The sequence below is a fragment of the Anser anser genome, assembly GCF_964211835.1.
Source record: "Anser anser genome assembly, chromosome: 10".
Lineage (NCBI taxonomy): Eukaryota > Metazoa > Chordata > Aves > Anseriformes > Anatidae > Anser > Anser anser.
This window is the reverse complement of record NC_139730.1, coordinates 11,400,687-11,423,490: the sequence shown is the minus strand read 5'-3', so window position 1 is coordinate 11,423,490 and position 22,804 is coordinate 11,400,687. Positions and strand designations below refer to the sequence as shown.

At 49.1% G+C, this 22,804-nt stretch overlaps 1 protein-coding gene across 2 annotated transcripts; it reads left to right on the top strand.

Moving 5' to 3' along the window:
• The first annotated feature begins 1,109 nt into the window (after positions 1 to 1,109).
• Positions 1,110 to 22,579, top strand: SORD (sorbitol dehydrogenase). Of its 2 annotated transcripts, none has more exons than XM_083849646.1 (9): positions 1,110 to 1,283; positions 5,038 to 5,071; positions 5,793 to 5,957; positions 8,128 to 8,287; positions 10,592 to 10,710; positions 11,167 to 11,232; positions 17,425 to 17,555; positions 18,372 to 18,493; positions 21,306 to 22,579. In XM_083849646.1, exons 1-9 carry the CDS (start codon positions 1,224 to 1,226, stop codon positions 21,469 to 21,471), a joined length of 1,023 nt encoding a protein of 340 aa, XP_083705772.1. In that variant the 5' UTR covers positions 1,110 to 1,223; the 3' UTR covers positions 21,472 to 22,579. The 2 variants fall into 2 exon arrangements, with proteins under 2 accessions (XP_083705772.1, XP_083705771.1); XM_083849645.1 differs by having other exon boundaries at positions 17,380 to 17,555.
• The last annotated feature ends 225 nt before the right edge of the window (positions 22,580 to 22,804 follow it).

The window sequence follows — 22,804 nt, the reverse complement described above, 5'->3', positions numbered from 1 at the left end:
ACAAAAGGAGGGATTAGGCTGCATGGAAATCGCCAGCTTCATAGGCATCCCTGGTCATGCTTGATTCTGGACAACTCTGCTTATTCAGGGTTTTATTTGAAAATCAGCGGTTTTCTCTGCAAAGCGTAGTTTGGAGGCTAACAGCACTACGTCCCACAAAGGGGAGCCATGAGCTGGTGCCTCAAAAAAACGAGCGTGTGCAGGAGGAGGTGGCCTCTCACCGTCTTTCTGCAATTTGCAGAAATGTAAATACTCTGGCTTGTTCCACTGAGGACTCAGCAGGAGCTGTATTGGTGTGTAAACACTGAGTAACACATTTCATCACGGCTTCCCTCGTACACACACTCCTGCGCTTGTTATAACCACAGGGACTGCTCATGGCCACTAATTACACGCTGACTATTGCTCCGATAAGCATTGCCATGAATGACTGATACAGCTGACCCTGATATGAAGACGAGAAACGTTATCAGCCCCGGTCTGCCTTCAAGGTCACATGCAGTTACAAAAACAAAAGCAAGTTCATAGATACTCCCATTCCTGTAAGCAAGCAAATACAGCAGGAAAACGTAGGAGCATTAGAAATTCAAGCTATTTTTAAATGGTTCTGTCAACTGTTGCATGACACATCCTGAGCATTTTTTATTATTATTATTTTTCCAAGGAAGTGCCAGCTCAAAAAGCTTTCGCTTCAGGCTGCTTGGGGACACTGGCGTGAACGACCTCCTTGATATCTCTGCCAAATCCGCTCGCAAAAGATCCCAGGTGGAAAAGCATCTTATCCCTGAAACCTCCTGAAATCTCAGGCTTTTTCCCAAAAAGCGATCCTGGCCACCGAGCTCTCCTCGTCCAAACGATGCTCAGACGAGCGCTCCGCGTGGCGCAGGCCAGGCCTCGGGCCCGCACTTCGCCGACTTCCTGCCGAATTCCGCGGGGTGCCCCCGCTCGTCTCGCACCGGGGGGACGAGGCCCGAGGCAGGGCCGGGGCTGGGGGCACCGAGCCCGCTCTCCCCCGCCGCCCGCGGGTGCCGGGAGGGCGGAGCGGGGCTCCCCGGCTGCCCCCGCGGAGGGACGAGCCCCGGCGGCGGAGGGGCCGCGGGGCCTGGGGGCGGCGCCGGGCCCTGCGCGGAGGGCGGCCGGGGGCAGAGGGCGGCCCCGCCGGCGGAGGCCCCGCCGCCGGCCCTTGGACCCGGGCGCCGAGCCGAGCCGAGCCGAGCCGAGCCATGGCGGCGCCGGGGCAGAACCTGGCCGTGGTGGTGCACCGAGCCGGGGACCTGCGCCTGGTACGGGCCGGGGGGGAGCGGGCCCGGGGCTCGGCTCGGCTCGGCGGGGCCCGGGCGGAGGGACCGGGACCGGGAGCGGGGCTCGGGGACGGCCCCGCAGCGCCGCGGCCGGGCCCGGGCTGGCGGCGGGGGGGGGGGGAAGCGGGCAGGGCCCGCGGGGCCGGGGGGAGGCGGCGCGGCCTCCCCGGGGCGCCCGGCGGCGCACAAGGCGGCAGCGGCGCGGCCTGCGCTGGGTGGAAGGAGGGGACGGAGCCCCTGGTCCCGGCGGGCACTCCCGAGCAAAGGCGTTCCCAGCAAGCGAGAGGCGACATGCTGCTGCCGGCTGCCGCACGCAAACGCTGCCCGGCAGGAGGGTTCGGAGGAGCCGAGCCCCGTGCGCCTCTCAGCGCAGCCTTGCAGGCGGGCAGGGGGGCGTTTGCTTTTCATCGGGGCTTCAAACTGTGCCTGCTTCTCCGGGGCGCTCCCGGGTGGCGAGGCGGGTGTGGGGCTGCCGGGGGTTTGTACCTCGGCGGTTCGGTGTGTGCCAAGTCAGAGCGGTGAGGTTTGCGTGGACAAACAGTGACAGGCAGTTTTCTGTACAAACGGAGTTGGCAGGAGAGCTGTCACGAACTTTGGACACCTAAGCAGCTCGCCTGGGGGGCTGATTGCTAAGGAAACAGTTGATTTTTTACCATATCTGCACAACACAAGCAGCACGTGCCAAAGGCCAGGCGGTGTTCGTGTGGGTAATTCCTGCGTGGCTCCCTGCCAGCTTTGACACATCTGCAGTCTTCGCTTGAAGAACGTACGGCAGCGGCCTGACTCCTACTAGGAGTAAAAGGCATTGCCACGGGAAGTGAGAATTGGGTCGGTCCCTCTATTGGAGGAACACATTCGCAGAGTCGTGCGATTCAGAAAGGTGCATGAGACTTGTGACAGCGGATGCTGGCTCATCCCATCTGTGTTGTGGTTTCTGAAGGGGCTTACACCCAGACATGAATTTTCTTTGGGATTTTCTTACTGCTAGAGACATCAGAGGTGGTCATCAGTGCTCCCCTGGCACTGCGGGCAGCCCTCCCGAGCTGTGATCCTCTCAGGCTTCTCTGTGTTTCTTTGCCACAGCGTGAATGGCCCTCATAGCTTTGCCCCACTGATCACGTAAGGAGTTTAGACAGTAAACTCTGAGCTTTTTATCTGCATTATTGATGGCTAAAGTTAGGTGAGATCATCTTTCCTGTAATGCGCACCCCACACCCTTCTTCAATCCTGGGCACCTGTTTGCCATTGGAGAGTCACCGTGAGTCATTCAGTAGCTGGGCTGTGTTATGTGAAAATGTATTGGCGTCTGTTTTGTTAATTCTCCTCTAGATCTTGTACAGTTGCAATGGGCTCTCATTTGCTGCCACCTCAGGTTGTATTGTTTCTTATGCATTTACCATGTCTTCACTAAATATGTCTCCTTTCACAGAAAACATTTGCTACATCTCCTTTACATCCTCACTTACACCTGTTGCTGTCTCTGAACTTCTCCATGAACAATGGACAGCAAACAGAATGTGTGTCCAGAAAATGCTTCCAGCTGGGTCACTCTATTTTTTACAAATCAGGCTGGAGGATTCACTTTCCACCAAAACATCTTGTTTTCAGTACAGATATTACTGAAGAAAGAAATATTATTTTTTTTTTGAGAGGGGAGCTGTGAAATCCCACATATACATTTTCAGCTAAAAGTTGGCTTTTTTTTTTTATTTAATCTCTAGCCATGGACTGTTCTGTTTGATCTCTTTGAGATATCTGAGGCAGTCTGTACCTTTGATGTGTTACCAGACTGCACACACATTAGACGTTTTTTACATAAGGGGCTACATCTAGATCAACTTCTTTTAAAACTAATGTTCTGTACTGTGTCCTTGGTGGGACAAAACAAACATCCCCCACAAAAATAAGTGCAGTTCTAAGCATTGAAAATTTCAGTAGGTTGGGCTGTGCTTCAGTTTATGTTCTCGTCAACAGAATTTGGGCCATCCTGACCACAGGCAGCACTGTAGCTATTCGGCAGGTGTTTTAATAGAGCTGCACTGTGTGAGCTGCACGTATGCATCAGGTTTTGTCCAGCTTTCCCTTCCTTGCCCCATTTACGCGTCCCCTGGTTCTCAGTTGTGATGCAGTCCCTGTGTAATCAGTCAGCGGGGTTGCGGTCTTGGTAACAGATGAGCTTCAGGATTGTTGTGTCTGTTTTTGCACTCATTAAATTTCATTTTGTTGCTGGAATTTTAATTTTCTAGATTTTTTTTGCTTTTCTGATATTTAGATTAGTGAAGTACGAAGAATGGGTTGAGAATGCAATTTAATTAGCTTAAATGCAAAACAGCACTCCTCAAAAGCAGGGAGGAGTACCCCACTTTCTCTGCAGTAGAGCAGCAGAAAATCCAATGTTGTTGTGTGGCAGCTTCTAATTGGTGTAGTTAGAAGCTATAAAGTGATTGTTCATCGCATGAATCCAGGCGTCAATTGCCTTGCTAAGATGCTCTTGCAGAAAGATACAGCCAGAGGTAACGCTGCAAGGGACGATAACCAGCCATGGGCTCACTGTTGTGATGTCCACCAAATTCTTCCTATTAGCTGCAGGTTTTAAACAGGAGCCCTGTCAATAAGAGGTCTGCTCAAAGGTCTTGTGCTCAGTTTTGGGCTGTGGGCAAAGGGCGTGAGGATGCATGAAGATGTGAGCAGCAAGTGGGTTCTAAAGAGTTCGTGGTTAGCACAGCAAACTTTGGTGGGGACTTTCTTAGAGGTGTGACCCTAAAGGTGGGTTTTAGGTGGATTTCTTGTTGATTTGAAAACAAATGGAATGTATTCCCATTTTCTTTCTTGAGGTTAGGAAGAAATGTATGGCTGAGCCTGTTTAAAGCTGGGAAATTTGTGGGTCCTTTCTGTGTTGCAGTAGTTCCTTCACCCTAAACTTCAGAGGTGTTTGGAAGTGCTGTGTGCAGTGGTGCAACATTGCATCATGCCGTCTTGGTGTTGTAAAACCCAACAAAATTATTCCTTTGTCTTTTGAAGTAGCTGGGGGAGTTCAGTGAAGAAGAAATGTTTTTAGACCTTTGGGGTGGAAGGATGACTTGTGGCCAATAGCCAGCCCTCTGCAACTATTTCTATAAGCCGGCATTTATCATTTATCCCATGCAGATCTGTCATGCCAATTACAAGAAGACATGACTTTAAATGTGGTTTACACTATATTTACAATTGTTTTATACAGTTAGTTGTTATTCTATAGTAAAAAATATTTTCTGTTATTTATAATATTACAGACATTGAAATATTACCACTTCACAGAAATACATAGCTCGGAATCTTCCCGATTATGTAAGATTGATTTTTTATTTTTTTTTTTTCAGTGAGTGGGGTGAGGGCTTCAGCTGAAACTTGAGGCTGTGCCAGGGCAGGAAGGTTTAGTACATGGCTCTTGTCTGTGCAGGGAAGGGGAAGTTACTGCAAAGTAAGTTAGAGAGTGGGTTTACAAACTGACTGTGCTCATTCCTGGATGCTCACGTTACGCCTCTGTGCAAGAAAAATAAGGTGAGCTTAGCGAGGAAGTGTGGACTGCACATTTATATCCTGCCTTGTTCCACAGCAGTGTCTTACCAAGCAGGCAGAACCAAAAACCTGATCAGCATGTGGACTTGACTGATGCAACCTGGACTGACTTTCCACAAGGTTTTCCCGTTGCTGTGCACAAGCACCTGAATCCCTTTCTTTTTCTGTTTGTCCACAGGAAAACCGTCCGATCCCAGAACCGGGTCCCAATGGTAGGTCTAGAGGTGACTGCTTCTGCCTGCTGCCTTTGCCAGTCTGTTTTCTTTTCTCATTCTCTTTTGTATCTCCATGGTACTATAAACATAAAATATTTCTGAGAAAGTATAAAATAATCCAAGAAAAAAAAATCTGCAGCTGAAGCAGATAATGCTGTGTTTCCCTTTGAAAAGAATTGCTGGAGCAGCCACAGATACATCCCATTATCCAGCTTTTTTTTGCATCCCGTTTCATCAGTTCATGTATTTGACATGACACAGCTCTTGGGACTGGTCAAGTGATCTAATTGTAGGACTAAATATTAGTAGACCAGGTGTATAGGCTGATAGGAATTTGATTCACTAACTCTCTCCAGGGATGAAATTGTAGCTTAGGGAGAAATTAAATGGGCTTGCTCTTTTCTTTTTGCTCCAATAATAGTCGTGCCCCTCCTAGATTGTACTAGCTTTCATTGACAGGGGTCTCCCCATATTTTAAGCTTTCCTGAGGTGCAAATCCTTCTGTAGTTTTATATTTCAGCAGGCGTCTCATGAATATGCCATCTGTCCTAAAGCGTGTATGTGTGGTTCTGGTACGTTTATTCAATGCTGGTAAATGTGGATGTTTCATCGCTGGTTTGGCCATGGTTCTGGGGTGCAGGGACAGCAAACATGACTCTCTCCCAGTGCTCAAGAAGGTAAGTTTTTCTACAAGGTACTTTTCATCCTGTTCTGGCAGAGGTCCTCCTGCGGATGCATTCTGTTGGGATCTGCGGATCTGATGTGCACTACTGGCAGCATGGTCGAATTGGGGATTTTGTTGTAAAGGATCCTATGGTGTTGGGGCATGAAGGTTCCGGGACTGTCGTCAAAGTGGGATCAGGAGTAACTCATCTGAAACCAGGTGACAGGAATCAAATTTCTCTTTTTATTTGCTTTCCTGCTAATCGGTTCCTGTGAATGCAGTGATAGCAGGCTGTGCCTTTCCGTGGTAGTGATTTATCTGCTGTGAGCTGCATGGTCTGACCTTCTCCTTCCAAGAGTGCTGCAGTGCTATGCATCACCCAACTTGGCTGCAGTGGCGTATGGTGTTTTTTAGGAATATCTTGATATCTTACTATATCTTGAGCTGCTCTGATCTTATTTTAATGCAGGTCAGAGTGCACAACGATAAAAGGTGCCTTTTGAATAAGCTAGAGAAAGCTTCAGAAACCATGTACTCTTGCCAACAACCTGCTGTTAATGTTTTTTTCACTGTGTGTGTTTGTGAAGGAGCAATGGACCTCCTGCAGTGGAGAGAGGTCACTGGAGCAACTGGACCAGGCCCTGTGTTGTGACCTCTACAGTTTGCTGTGCTCATGAATGTCCTAGAAAATGGAATTTTGCAGTTTGCTGATGACAGCAAGTTAGGCGGAGTGAAGAGGACAAGGGAGAGTTAGTAGGCATTGCAGAGAGACTTTAAGGGTGCCTGGGCAATGGGGTGCAGGTGAAATTCAATGCAGATAAACATAAAGTGGTGCCCATGGCAGAAGAAACAAAACCAGCTTTGTACCTTAAAAGGATGGGCTGACCATCACTGCTGACGAGTGAGGCTGTTGGCTCCGACACAGTGCGTGGGGTTGTTGGCTCAGTAAGGGAGAAAATGCAAATCAGCGTTAGGAAAGGCTCAGAGGCTCAGAGTATGTCATTGCACCCTGTGTGCACCCCCACATCTGGAGCTCTGCATGCAGGTCTTTTCTCCTCCTTTCCATAGCAATGTAAAAGAAGTGAAAAAGATTCAGAGGACAACAAGGTGGTCGGAGATGTGGAGCAGCAGATCATTGACAACTGACTAAGCTAGGAGCTCAAGCTAGGAGCTAAATGGACAACTCCAGGTTACATGACAGACGTCTGAAAGCTGATGGAGGACAGGGAGAGGGTTGTAATATTAAACAACCTTTGTTTTCTAAAGATTATAATTCTTAAATACTATCTTAAAGATAATAAAGATCACGTTTTCTCTGGTTCTTCCAATGTAAGAGCAAAGGACAATAGAATCTGGGTGTGGTGTTCACCTAAGATGTAGCAGACCTACCGGTCTCCTTGGCAAAGGATCATGAAAGATGATAAAAGATTACGTGGTGGAAGTTGACAGAGAAATTGGTGAGGGTTGCTAAATACAGAGAAACCACATGCTTGCGAGTCCCCAGAAGTGAATGTAATGAGGCTGGGAGAACATTCAGCATATCCTGCTCCTCTTCTTACTGGATGTTCCCTGTGTGCCATATCTCCAACGGTGTAGTGGGCTAGAATGGATCTTTACTTTGATCCATCCTCTTGTTTGTCACTGTGCCTGATTAAGAGCCTGGTGGAGAGGTATACTGAGAGATTTGGCATTGGCTGGCTTCCTCTGCCAAATAAAAAGGGCTGTCTTGTGTCCCTTGTGTACTTGCAGGTTGCAATGTGGTCCCACTGTTGTCTACCTTAGTCCATTCTGCCTTGTAATTGCAATTAAATAATTATTCTTTGTCCTGCAATGTGTCCTTCCAGCCACCTGGACTACAGTATTGTAGCATCAAGATACCTCTGTTCCCTGTTGAGTTCTGCCTGGTTCCTGGGTGCCACTTCTGCATCTTGAGTTCCCTTGCCAAGGAGCAGGTCCTTCCAGCTGGCAGCTTGGTGGCCAGCAGAGCTCCCCTGCTCTGGCATAATTATTTCCTGTTCTGACTAGAGATTCTGAACAAAATGTGATCACCATGCGATTGCTTGGGGTGAGGGCTGCCTTTTCATCTGCTAAGATTGAGTGCATGGCAGCTGGAGAGAGGTTTGTATGTGACTGAGCCTCCATCTGCTCGGTGTCTGTGCCTCCGAAACACCAACTCTTTTTGTGTAACTGTGAAGATCTTGGTGGTGAGGCCACTGTAAAGGAAGTGTTAGGAACTTGCCTGCTGTGTGCAGTGTGATCTTTCTCAGTTAGCAGATGTCCCTCATGCTTCTGTGCCAGGGTTTCATGCTCTCTTCTGTGGTTGTTCTCAGCTACTTGTACCTGTGTGCCCACCTTTTCCCTGACTGACAGTCTCCTTTCATCCTGGCAGGTGATCGAGTGGCCATCGAGCCCGGCGTCCCGAGAGAAACAGACGAGTTCTGCAAAACTGGCCGCTATAACCTGTCTCCAACCATCTTCTTCTGCGCGACGCCTCCTGACGATGGGAACTTGTGCCGCTACTACAAGCACAGTGCCAGTTACTGCTACAAGTCAGTCGCTGCGCCCTCTGCGGAGCAATAGATACTCCCCGGGGGGAATAGCTGAAGCAATTGCCCTTGGCCCTTTTGAGTGTCACAGTGAGCGTTCTTTACTTGAACACAATTTTTATTGCTTTCTGATCCATGAATAACACGTATAAGGCTCGGATGGTAACCACTTTGCAAAGGGTTTATCAGGCAGGTGTAGCTATCCCCTCTGGTGCCAGACATAAACAGACATTTCTAGCATGTTTCTTGGGATGTCACTGTTGTTTTACCCTATAATTACTTTCCTTTTCTTATTTGGTCCCTGCCTTCGATTTCTTTTCTGTTGTCTTTTTATATCTTTGCCTTCTTACACCGGTGCCTGAAGGTCTTTGTCTGGTTGTTTGAGCTGAGCTGGCTTTATTGTTGCTTCTTAGGAAGCACTGTATCAACTGCTGACACTTCGCTCTAGCATTTGAAACAAAGTCATCCTAGTTACAGCAAAAGAGGAGGAGAAAGCAGTGTCCTTGCTAAGCTCATCTTTTTATGTGCCCCTGAGAGGCTCCACTAAGCTGCCAGCATCACACATCAGTTTTCATATCCACTTGATCAAACTTGAGTGTGTTTTTAATTGTGGCAGGACTGACGCGTTTGCTTAAACGCAAGTGTGTGTTTAAGTCCTCTGGCAAATTAATATGTTAGAAATTTGCATAAGCCTCTGCAACGTTGTACCCACCTAAATATATTTACACAGGGAGTTAAAATAGTGTAAGGTAGTGGTCGTATGAGACTGGTCTCTCTCTGGAGCTTTTGTTTCTCAGACTGCGTGGAGCTTGTTCTTCCATGAGAAGGAAGGGAGGAGCAGCTCCTTGCACATCCTCAGGATTTGTCTTTGGTGTCTGCAGAGGTAGCGTTCAGGATCAAGTTATCCTGAAGGAGGCATTTGAATGCTTTTACTTCTCATGAGAGTCTTCAGGCAGGAAGCTCCTTTCTAAGTGGGTCACAGGCAGCTGCTGCAGAATGAGATGCTGGTCTGCATGGGCCCAGCTTCTTGCTGCCCAGACCCCCTGTCACTGGTTCTTGTGTTCCAGTAAAATAACATTTGCTAACAACATATCACAAGTTTTTGCTTGGGAGGAACTGGCTGGTTTGTAGCTGTCTTCTAAGGAAAGATCTGCTTTTTTTCCCCCAGTGTGAATAACTGGGGATATTACTTGGCTAAACGTTTTTGCTTAAGCTGTGAAATACAAAGCCTGGTGCTCCTGGGTTCAGCTCAGCAATGCCATGGCCATCTGAAGCAGAGCATCAAGAGCAGGAAGTTGTTCTGCACAGATTTTCCAAGAAAAGTTGATGGTAGAGCTCAGTGGGCTTTTGCACATTTGGGCAGGTATTGTCTGTCCTTCTGAAGGATGTTATGCCAAGCTCTCAGGCAACCAAACTCTTGGAGTCAGCCTCCTGGAGATAAGGGACATGTGGATGTCTTACAGCTGCCTTCCCATAACTGTCATTTACGTTACTTTGGCTTCTTTTGGCCTGGCTGATCTCTGACCTCAAGCTTCCCAGGACTGTCCTGGTACCTGCTGTGTGAGAGGCCACACTGGTGGTTTTCTGGAAGTCTGGGATTTATTTGTCACTTCAGAGGAGTTTCACACCACTCTGCTTTTTTCTGTCACTTCTGCTTGCTGCATTACACTGCTGTTTCTGTCCAAAAGGTGTTTTGATACCTTCTGTACACATTTACCCTGGTTGCTGGGAGGGTGCACAGCTGAAACCAGTCCACTGTTTGAAACACTTGATGCATCATATCCAGGGCACAATGAGGAGAGCTGGTTCTGGCTGCCTTTGCTTTACGTGTCATTGCCATTGGCTTGTTGCAGGCAGCAAGATGTTTGCTGAACTGTGGAGGTAGATGACTTGGCCCAAATGAGGGGGCTGGGATCTCACCGATGGGTCCCAGATGTAGCGCAGCATTTGGGGTGATGCATTTGCAGCTGTGTGGTTTATTCCAAATGGAAGGAGCAGCAAAAGAGTTTTAGTGTTGACTTGCCAAGCACCAGACAGATGGTATGGGGAAGTTTGTGGGTCCCTCTGTTTGGTGCTTAGGCAGACCTCATTGGTAAATGGCTGAAATGTACTTGATGGTACTTCAGAGTGGGGAAAAAAGAAAACATAACCTGGAATGCCTTCCAGCCCTGCACCTCTCAGGCCATGGGTAAGAGTGTATTTTGCAGCTGTGATTTAGACCCGTGTTTGGTTTTCAGGTATCACTGCTTTCCTCATCACCTTCATAAACCTCCTCGGTGACTGTTGTTTTGTGTCTGGCTCTTGCAGGCTTCCAGATAATGTCACCTTTGAAGAAGGGGCCCTTATTGAGCCCCTTTCGGTGGGAATCCATGCCTGCAGAAGAGCGGGAGTCACTCTGGGAAGCAAAGTCTTCGTGTGTGGCTCTGGTATGGTGGAACATACTCAGTCCTTGGGTTCTCTGCCAGCTGTGGTGTGGGGGGCGATGGACAGGGTGCACGCTGTGGTTCTAGGCTCAGCTGTAAGTGTGGGTCATGGCAGAGTTACGGGGGTGCCGCGGGTCCTCAAGTCTGTTCTTGCCCATGCTGCGCTATAACGCTGCATTTCGAGCAGCCCGAAGACAAAGTACAAGGGGCACACTGCTCCTTCCACCTTGAGGGAGCAGAGGATTGGGTGGTGTTTTCATTGCAGAGTCCCTCTTGTAGCAATACTTTGTCTCACTACCCTGGGATTGAGGTGATGCTGTGATCCCAGAGCTGCCCACCTGGAAACACTTTCAGAGCTTCCTTTAGCCCAAGAACATGGCGAGCTCTGGGCACCTTCAGAGCCTATGGCTGGTGCTGTCTGACAGTTGTATATGTTCTTTTCCTCCCCTTTGTACCCAGGACCAATTGGCCTTGTTAATGTGATTGTTGCCAAGATGATGGGTGCAGCAACTGTGGTAGTTACAGGTAAGTTCTTTAAACACTTACTAGTGTGCCTTTTTCCCATAATACAGCAAACACTTTGACTAGTTCCTTAATATTCCATTGGGCATCCCAAGCACATCTCATTCCCCAGGAGAAGACATTGATCTTTGCACTAATTGGAATCTATAAAACATACAGGTTGCAACTGGTATTTCTCTGCTAGGTCAGCGGACCAGGCTAATTACTTCTCCTTTCTAGCAGAGACAGGTTGTGCGGGTGGAGTTGCTACAGTGCTTTAAGAATAAACCAGAGGCTAGTGAGTGGTCCTTGGATCAAGCCCTAGACTTCTGTCAGACTTTGAGGAGGTCTATTGAGAAGAGGCAATGCATCTGTATGACAGGCCTTGTAGTTACAGATGCTGTTCTTGCTCATGGTGCCTCTGATCACTGGCTCTTTTCTTTTTATTTCTGTTTTGATCTCTTCTTGACCTCAGCTTTCAGCTTTTGGTTTGTGTTGTGCCTTTGATTTATAGATAAAGTTTTCTTGCTTATTATATTTCGTGCTTATTATATTTTCCTCTTCTATGTCATGCCTATAAACATTAATTTTATCTGCTTCTAATCTTCACCTTGATAAGGCAGGCAGATCCAGCATATTTTATACCCTGCTTGGTGCTATTCTTGGAACTTTGCTACGAGCAGAGTTTTATCTCTTGTTGTGCTAAGTGGTGGCCTGTACATAGTATTTTCACAGTCCTTTCTGTGTCCAGCCACATTGTCCCTCTCCAGTCCTCCTTTGCTGTTCTTGCTGCTGTCCTGCTGGGGGGTTCATTTTCCACTGGTTATCTGCAGTGATCAAAATGGCCTTTTCAGGCTCCCTGCATTTCAGAAATCCTGTGTCCTGGAGATATCTAGTCCAACTAGTGCTTGCTGCCATGTTTTTGTTTGGCTCGGTCTGGATAACCTCTGAAGTTGGGGAACCCACCTGTCTGGGTACCTATTCCAGGACTGCACCACCTCCTAATGAAGAAGCTTTTCCTGGGGCCCATTCTGAACCTCCCAGACTGCAATTTGTGGCTCTTTCCCTTTTCATTTTCTGCAGCAACTGAAATGAGTTTGTCTTCATCCTCTTTGCAGCTGTTGGTTGCAGACAGCTGTTCGATCCCCCCTTCTCTTTGCCATGCTAACCCAGCCCAGCTCCCTCCACCTCTACTCAAAGGTCAAGCTCTTCTCTGCGTATCTTGCCCAGAAGAACTGACAGCTGGAGTAACCTCATAAGGTTCCCTCATTAAAATTTCCACCTGAACATGGCCTGGAAATGGTATTTCCATCTCCCACTGCTACTCTTTGAACCTTTCTGAGTGATGGTGGCTGGGAGGAGCAGTTACAGGTATGACTAGACAACAAGCAGAGGTTGCTGAAGTGTTCATAGGATGAAGTCCCAACCTGGTCCTTTCAGAAGGCTGTTCCTCAATCTTTCTGCTTTGAACGAAGCTTACTTTGACCTCTCAGTTATTGTTTTCCAGTCTTCAAGTTGAGAGACAGAATTAAGGTTCCACCCTCTTGCCTTTGCGGAAGCATCCTTCAGTAGTAGCTTGTGTCAAAACCTAAGGCAGATTATTGCCTTCTCCTCCCCAAATCCTCTTGCTGCCGAGTCTGGGGCATATTTTGCTCTGCTGGCCCCACCCTGCTGGGGTGTGCTTAGTGGATGTAATCAGTCCAGGCCTTACGTTTTGCTAAGTGTTGTCATCTGAGGATGATGGTTGCTATAGCAGGAAGATCAACTCTACCTCTTGAATCACATCTGAGGAACCTTGCTGCAGAGCTGAGCTGGTGCTGGGGCTGGTGGGTGACCCAGTCCTTGGGTGGGGAAGGGACTGGTGAGCTGGCAGGGGGTGGTAGGGCTGCTGGTTCATCCTGCTGCCGCAGCCCTGCTCCTGTCTGGTCATATTCTTCCCTGCAGAGCAGGGAGCTGCTGTTGCCTCAGTTTGTGAACTGCTCCTGGGGCCTTTGGCAGTCAGATCTGAACAGTACGTGCCACCGGGCTCCAGGCGGCCATAAGAAACCAGGTACCGTTCCTGGTACCTGGTTTGTAGGGTGAGCAAGCTTGGCTATGTGAATTAAACCCTTTTTATCTTTGAGCCTTTGTCTAGCTAATGATCTGGACCTGTAGGCATCTCCACATCCCCCACCTGGCAGGCTGAGATGCTCGAAGACACCCGTGTAGGTGCTGTCTCTAGTCAAATATTTGTACATTACACGAGCTGAGAAAAGAGTTTAGTTTGGCTTGTTGCCTCTGGGGAATTTGCTGTGCTTCTCAAGGAACTGCTTTTTGCGTCAGCTTCAGGAGCCCATACCTGTGAGGTGACTGTCTGCTCACAAAGGCTCTCTTGTCCTTTGCTATCAAATTCTTTTAATTCACCGCACAGAGCTTTTATGATGTGTTTGTCTGTGAAGAGCTTTGTCTGTGCAGCACACTGAAAGCTCATTATTTTAAATGTTTGTGTTTGTTTTGAAAAATTACACGCAAATGTAGAAATAGCTAGAAGAGCTTTCTTCTGACCTGGGGAGAACTCACCTCCTATGACTGTATTGAGTGCCTTTGGCATAGCTGGATTCAGTGAATTTGAGAAAGCTTCATCGCTGCTGAGGGGTCGGGTCCCTTCTCTGTGACTCCTTAAGAAAGGCTGGCTTTTCCAAGAGACTTAACAATTGGCCATACCTTTCCCAAAGGCTTGTGTGAACCAGAACTTGGCTTTCTTACTAGCTATGGCAGCTTACCTGGTACAAAGTATTAGTTCTTCTGATAACCTTTGCACTTCTCCCAGAAGGCTGACATTTTTCCTTTTTGGGAGGCTTTTGATGTATTTAATGACTGGTGGTTGGGTGCTGAAGCTGAATTTGTGCATGGCTCCTTGTTTCCTATTCCCTAGGATCTACAGCTTTCTCCACTCCATTGCTAAGGGTGTGCTTGATATTTATGGGCAACCTTCTCCTGTCCTGCTGCCTTGCTGTGGACACTGTTGTTGCTCTGAAAAGCTGCTTTTCTCCTTAAAGGCATGTAAAAGAGCAGCCTTATACCCAGCAAGTGAAGTGACAGTTTGGGTATTTGTATGACAGTATCAGGCTGTCTTGCTTTGCTCTGTCACTTAAAGTACACTTAATATTTCCTAATTAAGGGAAATTATTCCGCTTGTACTGTATAAGTCTGAAGTCCTGGGTGCCAATGCCTCTGAAAATCCGGGAAGTCAATGTTAGGGAAGATGAATAACTGGACTGAATGCAGCTCCTTTATGAAGGATGATCAACATAGAATATGTAACAGCTTCAAGGATATTTGCTGGTTAAATTTACTTATTGGCTTAAGTACGATTTGATAACTTCTGTGGGAGTAGAGACACAAGACTGGGCCACTTAGTCTGGCAGTGAAAACGTTAATTAGCTCCAGCAGCCAGGAAGTGAAAACAAATTTCTGCCTAAAGGCAAGATGCAACCCTTTAATTCTGTAATTGAACAGTTGCCCAAGAGCTATGTGGGGTTCTGCCACAGTAACGTTTAGAACCTGAACGACTCCGTCCTTCAAGTGTCTGAGCTCTGGACATTACGATAGCCTTCTCATTTGATAATGTGCAGATCTAGCAGCTTTAGTAAATGCTGAACAGTGATTCACTTAGGCCAAGTGCACAAAGATGTTACCAGAGTCCTGACTGAGTCTGATGGTATTGTTGCTGTGTCCTGCATTCCTCTCCTATGCAAAGACTTCCTTGACAAGTGGGTCAGAAAACTAGATGCCAACTGCAGAAGTGTGGGTTTTCTCCAGAGACTTTGGAGCCTGGGAGCTCCTTTTGTGGTCAGTTTGAAATGCATTGGCTGGCAGGGTGGGCTGTCTCTTCCTTTGCTGCAGGACACCGCCTCTGGGTGTATTTCTGCCAAAGAGACAGTATAAAATACATTAGCAAATGGGTAGGTAATGCAAACGGTTGGATCCAGCTACGTGTGCTGCAGTCTGGGGTGCTTCACAGGGAGCATCCTTGCTGTACTGTGAGATTTGGGAGACACCAGCCATGCCAGGCAGAACTGCTCCTTAGCTCTTCAAGTGCTTCAAAAATACCAGCTCTTGCTGGCTCTGGGTGCAGCTCTATGTCAAGCGTGACCATACACGTGGCCCGGGGCCCAACGCTCGGAGCTTGGGAAGGGCAGAGGTGACTAATGCCTCCTGCTGCCACAGGAGAGGAAGCTCACGGCAGGGCTTCCAGGGTGATGTTGCGCTTAGTTTCCATCCTTGGGTTTTCCTACATAGTCTGCATTTTATTACCCTTTGTTCTCCCTTCTTGAAACTCCCTCCGCAGCTTTCCTGGGTGCTCATGTCGGTGGGTGTGCCTGCAGCTGGCCTCCCGAGCCCTCTCGCTGCCGGCAGGGACACGTCCATCGCCTGCCCTGGCAGTAACGTCACGTTCCCCACATGAGGAGCAGGGCAGGTCCTCTGGCCTTGCCTCCTTCCAGTGCTGGGGCTGAGTCAGAGCGGCTCGTGTCAGAGCAGCAGCCTCGCCACGGTTATAGCTCTGTCTCCAGTTCTCCTTCTCTTCTTCCTTAATAGTTTCCTCCACTCCAGCCCCATCTCTGACTTCTCTGAAGCTGGAAGAGATGCTGTGTCCTGGTGAGAAGGGTATTTTCCTCTTTGTGGTGGGTGTGCTGTGTGTCCTGGAGAGAAGTGTTCCTCTGGGAAAGGCGTGATTTTCTCTGTCTTCAAGCCTAGGACCTCTGGCAGGAGACATTGCCAACCCCTCCACCTTGGGTCTACTGCTGTAGCCCAGTTTCTACCTTCGATCCAAACTTCTTTTCTAGTGCAAACACACGCCCCTCTAGACAACTGCTTTGGCAGGCAGAGAGATCATTTCTGCGTGAGAAATGCTTCTTCTTTTCTTCTGTCCACCTCCTCATCTCTGGAGATGTCCTGATCCCCAGTGGTGCCTGAGAGGTTTGGGTAGCATCATGTGAAAGAAAGGACACACACATCATCTGTGGGCGTTGGGGAGCAAAGTCAAAGTGACCATGTCTTGGTCTGCAGATGCCCTTTAGAGAGATGTGCTTGATGGTGTCAGCAATAGCCAAGCACCTTGAGAGCCAGGGAAGGAAAATGCAAAAGAAGTGAGTGTTGGGATGTTGCCTCACTGCAGGTTAACTCGCTGAGCGTGTGCACTGTGTTTTTCATACCATCCCTTTTCACTAGTGGACTGAGGTTCCACGTGAATTAGTGAAGCTGCCTCATGAAAGGGTGATTGCCAAGAGGCACTGAGCAGCAGCAGGATTAGGCAGTGGTAGCTTTGCAAAGACACCGCAGCACTTCAAGCAGGATGAGCGTTGTTCCTGTACTGCCTTTTGCCTTTTCCTGCACTGAGGTTCCTCTGCTCTGCTGTGAGCATCAGGACTGTGGCACTCATTAGCCCAGGTCAGGCATGGCAGCACAGGTAGGATTTGTGTGCCAGTGCTTGGCCATGGCTGTTTCTGCTTGCAGGATCGATGCACACACCCTTTGGAGTTAAGCTTGGCTTGCAGATTTGTCTTAGCACTCTGGCCTCTTGGTGCTTCGTCAGTGCTGAAGTGAATTTGAGAAATCTATGAACTGATCTTAGAAGACACACCTTGAGTCTAGTGGTGGCAGCTCTTCCTTCACCTGGACCCTGCTTCGTGTGGTGTGAATTTTGTTTGCGAGGTTTTAATCTAGCATCTTTGAAGGACACCTTCCCCTGTAGGAAGGACTTTGGCATCTCCTGGGTCTTTCAAGTGTCTTCATTGCTCATACTTCTCTGCTTTCCCAAAAAAATGAACAGGTCTCCTCCTTACCTCCTCACTGAAGCCTGAGTGAATTTCAGGGAGGAAATGTAGATAGACTGTTTCCTTTCCTAGTTGTGTGCTGCCCTGTGAACCCATGTTCAGACCACAGAGAAGTATGCTTCCAGCAGGGCTCCTTGATGGTGGTCATTGACTTACATCAAGGCTGGGAAGCCCTTTGGTCTGGGTGGGCTGCATAAATCCTTGAGAACTATCTTGAGGTACTTGACAGCTGGTCACCGAACGAGGTCGCCCTGCTGAGACGTCAGATGGGCAGGAAGCAGATTGCAAGCTGAGGTCCTTGCTCCCCCTCTGGTTTTTATAATGCTCCAGTTCATGACATTTTGTCTTTCCGCAGATTTATCTGCCTCTCGCCTGCAAAAAGCCAAGGAGGTGGGGGCAGATTTCACCATTCAGGTAAAGAACGAGACCCCGCAGGAGGTGGCCTCCAAAGTGGAAAGTCTGCTTGGCTGCATGCCTGAGATAACTGTGGAGTGCACAGGAGTGCAAGCCTGCATCCAGGCTGGCATTTACGTGAGTACCACTTGTCCCCAGGCTAGAGCAGTGCTGGCTTTTGCTTTCTCTTTCTGGGCTGCAGTGGTGAGTGATGGTTGTTTCACTACCCCTGTGCTTATTTCAGTCTTTTTAGTGCAGGGGAGAGAAGATGCTTGTTAGACTACAAACCAGGAGAGGTGATTCAAAAAAATTGGTCTTTGCAGACAGCATGCAGATAATTGTCTGATTTACTGTTTACCAAAGAGACCACAGTAACACCCCAGACCGAAGCATGGCAACACAGCAGCGTCAGGGAGCTGGTACAAATAGGACAGGGTCTTTCGTTATGTCCCAGTAAGGAGAATAATTAATAAAATTAATTCCATCAGGTGGAGAAAGCAGTTAAGGACAGGATAATTTGTTGTCATGAACTGCATAAAGGGAGGATGTGGAGAAGACTCTTCTCAGAGGTTGGCAGTGAAAGGACAAGAGACAAATGGGACAGGCTGCCAAAACAAAAATTCCAGTGAAGCATCAGCCCCTTAGATGTTTTAAATCTCTGCGACTGAAACCCAAAAGTACTTATTGTACTTCTAAGTGCCAGTCATTTTTCAGAATGAGATTTAGATACCAAAATCCTTCAGGGATTTTCGAAAGATTGTTTTTAAGCCTTGTTTATCACATGTTTCACACTTAGAGCCTCCTGACAGCATCCTGCCTCTCCCCAGCTTCTCCACCGTGCCCCAGGCGGTCCATCATACAAGAACAGCTTTATTTTTTTACAGACAGCTGAGCAGGCTCTGGCGACTAATTGCATTTTGCAAAATATAATGCATTTGTGTGTCTTTTCTTCAGGCCACTCGTTCTGGTGGGACACTGGTGCTGGTTGGGCTGGGGCCTGAGATGGTGACCGTGCCCATCGTGAACGCTGCTGTGCGGGAGGTGGATATCCGGGGGATATTCCGCTACTGCAACACGTGAGTCTTGTGCAGGGCTGGGTGGGCTGATGTGTCTCTGAGTCTTTCATCCTCGATGTCCTTAAGAAATTCTTGCTCTCCACAAAGAGAGAGGGCATGGAAAAGGCTGTTTTTCCATACAGTTGGTTAAACCTCATTTCACTCACTCTGAAATACCAGCGCTGCAGTGCAGGCTGTCTGTCTGATATGTCTTGCATTCTATCCCTTGGTTCCTGGAAGAGCCCTTCACTACAGACTTGACCACAACAACCAGCCCACCTACAGTCCCATTTCACGCACCATTTGGCATAAAGAGAGGTACAGACACAAAAAAAACCTTGCTCTGTGGCAAGCAAGCAGGCCAAAATTAAAAAAAAATACGTAGTTAACATTTGTGCCTTCAACTCCTGTGCCCTGTAGAAAGGAAAGTCGAGGTACTAGAGGTGTTTTGAATGAGACTGACTTGTCCACAAGTGAGCTGACTCATTGAGAAGACTGCCTGAGAGCAACAAAGCTTTTAGCTGCTTTCAACCCTTTGTGCTGGGAGGTATCTAAGCAGCAGCTTGGCCTGGTACCGGCCCTCCACACTGCTTTGTGAAAAGCTGTCTGCATGCTGGCATCTGCCTTCCTAAGTGTTGTATTGTCCATTTTGAGGCAAAGGATATGGGGAATCTTAATTCTGGGCAAAGAGTCAGAATCCCAAATGCCACATCCTGTGCCAAGCCATGCATACCCAGCCTTGCTGGTGGTGCCTGGCTCTGCTCGCCTTGCTCGTCATGGAAGGAAACCACATCATCAGTCTTGGTGGAGATCAGTGCATACTTGCATGAGCAAGAGCCATGTTTAGTCTTCATATTTTGCTGGAGCTGAAGATATGGCATGAGCCAGTTTGAAGGCATATGCACTCTCTACGGAGAACTGAACTGCACAGCTTGCAGACAAGCAGGTCTTTGAGTGTACTGAAAGTTGGCCTAGCACTGAAGGCAGGAGAAACCCAGCTGTCCTCTTTAGTCTTGTTACGGGGCTTGAGACACAGCATTGCACATTTGCAGCCTGGCTTCTGCTCTGCTCAGAGCTTCCGTTTCTTGCTAGCTGAGCAAGAATCATTGTCTGGTCTTTAGAGGTTGATTTCCAGGAAAGCTTTATAGGATTTAGTCTTAGCCACTGCCAAGCTCCTTAAAATGAGAGATATCTTTAAGTATGCAGTTTGGGAATTGGATTAGCTGCTGCATCTCCCATCGCTCTAATTTGGCCCATTGAAATGGAATGGCAAGGCAATCAAATTGAGTGAGTCTCTGCCAAAGAAGAGGTTGGAAGCTGACGAAATTCTCTTTTCTTCTCCCTGCACTGAGTTGGTGAGTTTGAACTCCACAGCAATCAGTCTGCAAGCAAGGAGGGAGAACAAGAGGAGAGCAGCACGCAGCAATTTTGCTTTTCATTCAGTGCTTCAAATATCCTTTTTTTTCCTGTGATTTTCACTTACTCAGCCTCTTGAGGGTGTGTATTGGGTTTATGTGGCAAGGACTTGGTAGCAGGGGGGCTGTAGGGGTGGCATCTGTGAGAAAAGCCCAGCAGCTGCCCCATGTCAGATCGGAGCCAGCTCCAGACAGTTCAAAAAGGGACCAGCAGCTGGCCAGAGCTGAGCCATGAGCGATGCTGGTTGTGCCTGTATGAGAGGAGATTTAAGAAAGGGAAAAACAAACAAAAAAACCACACAACTGCTGCACAACAGCAGCTGGGAGAGAAGAGTGAGAACCAACCCTGCAGCCTCCAAGGTGAGTGCAGCAGGAGGGCAGGAGGTGCTCCAGGCACGCAGCAGCAGTTCCCCTTCAGCCTGTGGAGAGGCCCCTGGTGGAGCAGGCTGTCCCCCTGCAGCCCATGGGTCCCACATGGAGCAGATCTCCACGCTGCAGCCCGTGGAGGAGCCCCCGGTGGAGCAGGTGGATGTGGCCTGGAGGAGGCTGCGGCCCATGGAGAGCCCCCGCAGGAGCAGGCCCCGGGCCGGAGCTGCAGCACGTGGAGAGGAGCCCACGCAGGAGCAGGGGGTCTGGGGGGAGCTGCCGCCTGTGGGGGACCCGTGCTGGAGCAGTTTGCTCCTGGGGGATGGACCCCGTGGTACGGAGCCGTGTGGGAGCAGTTGTTGAAGAGCTGCTGCCTGTGGGCAGCCCCCACAGGCTCAGTTTGGGCAGGACAGCATCCCGTGGGAGGGACCCCACGTGCAGCAGGGGCAGGGAGGGACCGTGAAGGAGCGGTGGAGACGAAGTGTTAGGGACTGACTGCAGCCCCCATTCCTCTGTCCCCTGTGCTGCTCAGGGGCAGGATGTAGGAGAGGGTGTGTGAGGGAAGGTGTTTTTAGTTTTTAGTTTCTCACTGCTCTAGTCTGCTAGTGATGGACAATAAATGACATCAGTCTCCCTATGCTGAGTCTGTTTGCCCATGACGATAATTGTGATCTCCCTGTCCTTATCTCAACCTTTGAGCCCTTTTCATCATATTTTCTCCCCCTTTTCCTCTAAGGAGGGGAAGTGAGAGTGGCTGTGGTGGACTTTAGCTGCCCAGCGTGGTAAAAACACCCCAGGGTGAAGCACAGCCAGCTGTCTGCGTATAGCCCTGCCTGCCTTTATGGTGCTTGACAGCCTGAAGCAGTTGGCGTGTCCCAGCTCACGTACCTGATGCTTGAGGTTCCCTCTCCAGAAGATCATTTCCAGGCAAAACTCCCTTGGTTGCCTGGGCTGAGGAAATTACTGTAATGAAGCCAGGCTCCTCTATGCTCTTTCCTTAGGGCTCCAAGCTGGTGACTGCTCTCATCTTCTGCTCGCTATTTCTCTTGCAGGTGGCCTGTGGCAATTTTCTTGCTGGCATCCAAGCGGATCAATGTCAAGCCCTTGGTTACACACCGCTTCCCCCTGGAAAAGGCTCTTGAGGCATTTGAGGCCACGAAGAGGGGTGAGGGGGTAAAAGTTATGCTGAAGTGTGACCCCACTGACCACAACCCCTGATATGCCGCGGTGCCCGGCCCTCTCCCCATCACACCGCCTGCCTGAGATGCGAAGCATGAAGCCACAGGAGGCTGATGTATGGCTGATGCATGTTTACACAGTCACCTTATGCAGGCAGTGCTTTGTAATAGAGCTAAAAAATCCAGTGATAATGAGGGTGGATGGCACTGAGGGGTACATGATTCAAGTATTAGCAGGCACATACAAATGGAGAACCAATAGGAACTAGTTTGAATCAAAACACTGCTCTTCGATTAGATGGATCACACAGACGGCTCTTCTCCAGCAGACCACACATGTGGATGAGCCTGGGTCTCTCTGCGTGTGCCATACACAGCCTCCTGCGTGGCCACGGGTTTGTCTTCACAGGCAGACTGTGGGAGGCTGTCACCAGTCACACGGGTGAAGCGAGGACCGAGGTGCTTGCCGAAGCTCTTCCTACGTGGCAATCCCTGGGCAGGGAATGGCCTTGTGTGAGCACCCTGCCTTGCAGTTGCACATTCCCTCAGGGATGCTCAGGGACTGTAACAGCCTATGGAACAAAACCCAGCCAGCCTGTCTTGGCGGGGTGCATGTGTGCAGTCAGATCGTTCTCCCCATGCTCTTTACAAACAGCAAACTGCAGGCCCCAAAAGCCCAGGGCTTGGTTAAGGAGAAGCTAGGCTGGAGGCCAGCTGGGACCATATCTGCTGTGTAGTCCTCCCCCAGCAGCTCCCTGTGGGGCAGAAATGACCGCTACAGAGCGGGCTGGAGTGTTTGCAAGGACCCTGCCCTGTCTTTGGCTTGGACACCAGATCCTGGTCCTTACATGGCTCCCAAGGAAGGGCTGCTGGTGGGGGCCACAGCTTGCTTTTAGCATGGGGGGACATAGTAGGAGCACAGCATCACTCAAAGGTTTTACCACTATGAAGGAATTGTAACTCCTCGGGTGTATCAGTCCTTCCTGCTGAGTTAGTGAGCCATGAACGAGGTACTAAGCGAGGGGACATGTTGCAGGTAAAATATAATCTTAGATTACAGTCATGCTAATTTTAATACTAGGAGATCAATCTGAGATCCCTTTCTTGGGCCGGTACTGGACTTTCCACAATAAATGCTACCTACCTGGTGTCTCTGTGTCCTCTGAAGCGTGGGGTGGGTGGTTTGAAGGGGGTCTGTGACTTTGGGCCCCAGGGATGGTGTAGCACCTGGGCTGCTGTGCTGCTAAGTCCCACCAGGCTGTGGGAGAGCTCAGTGAAACCTTAAATGTCCCAAGTGCTTATGCATCAGGGCTGACTGCAGAGGTGGCAAAGGCGATTAGGCAGAGGAAAAGCCTGCAACGTCATGCTGTGTT

Coding starts and splice junctions, on each gene's coding strand:
- SORD (XM_083849645.1), top strand. CDS start 1,224: ATGGCGGCGCCGGGGCAGAACCTGGCCGTGGTGGTGCACCGAGCCGGG. Junction 5,958..8,127: donor AGTAACTCATCTGAAACCAG/GTGACAGGAATC, acceptor TCATCCTGGCAG/GTGATCGAGTGGCCATCGAG. Junction 8,288..10,591: donor AGTGCCAGTTACTGCTACAA/GTCAGTCGCTGC, acceptor TGGCTCTTGCAG/GCTTCCAGATAATGTCACCT.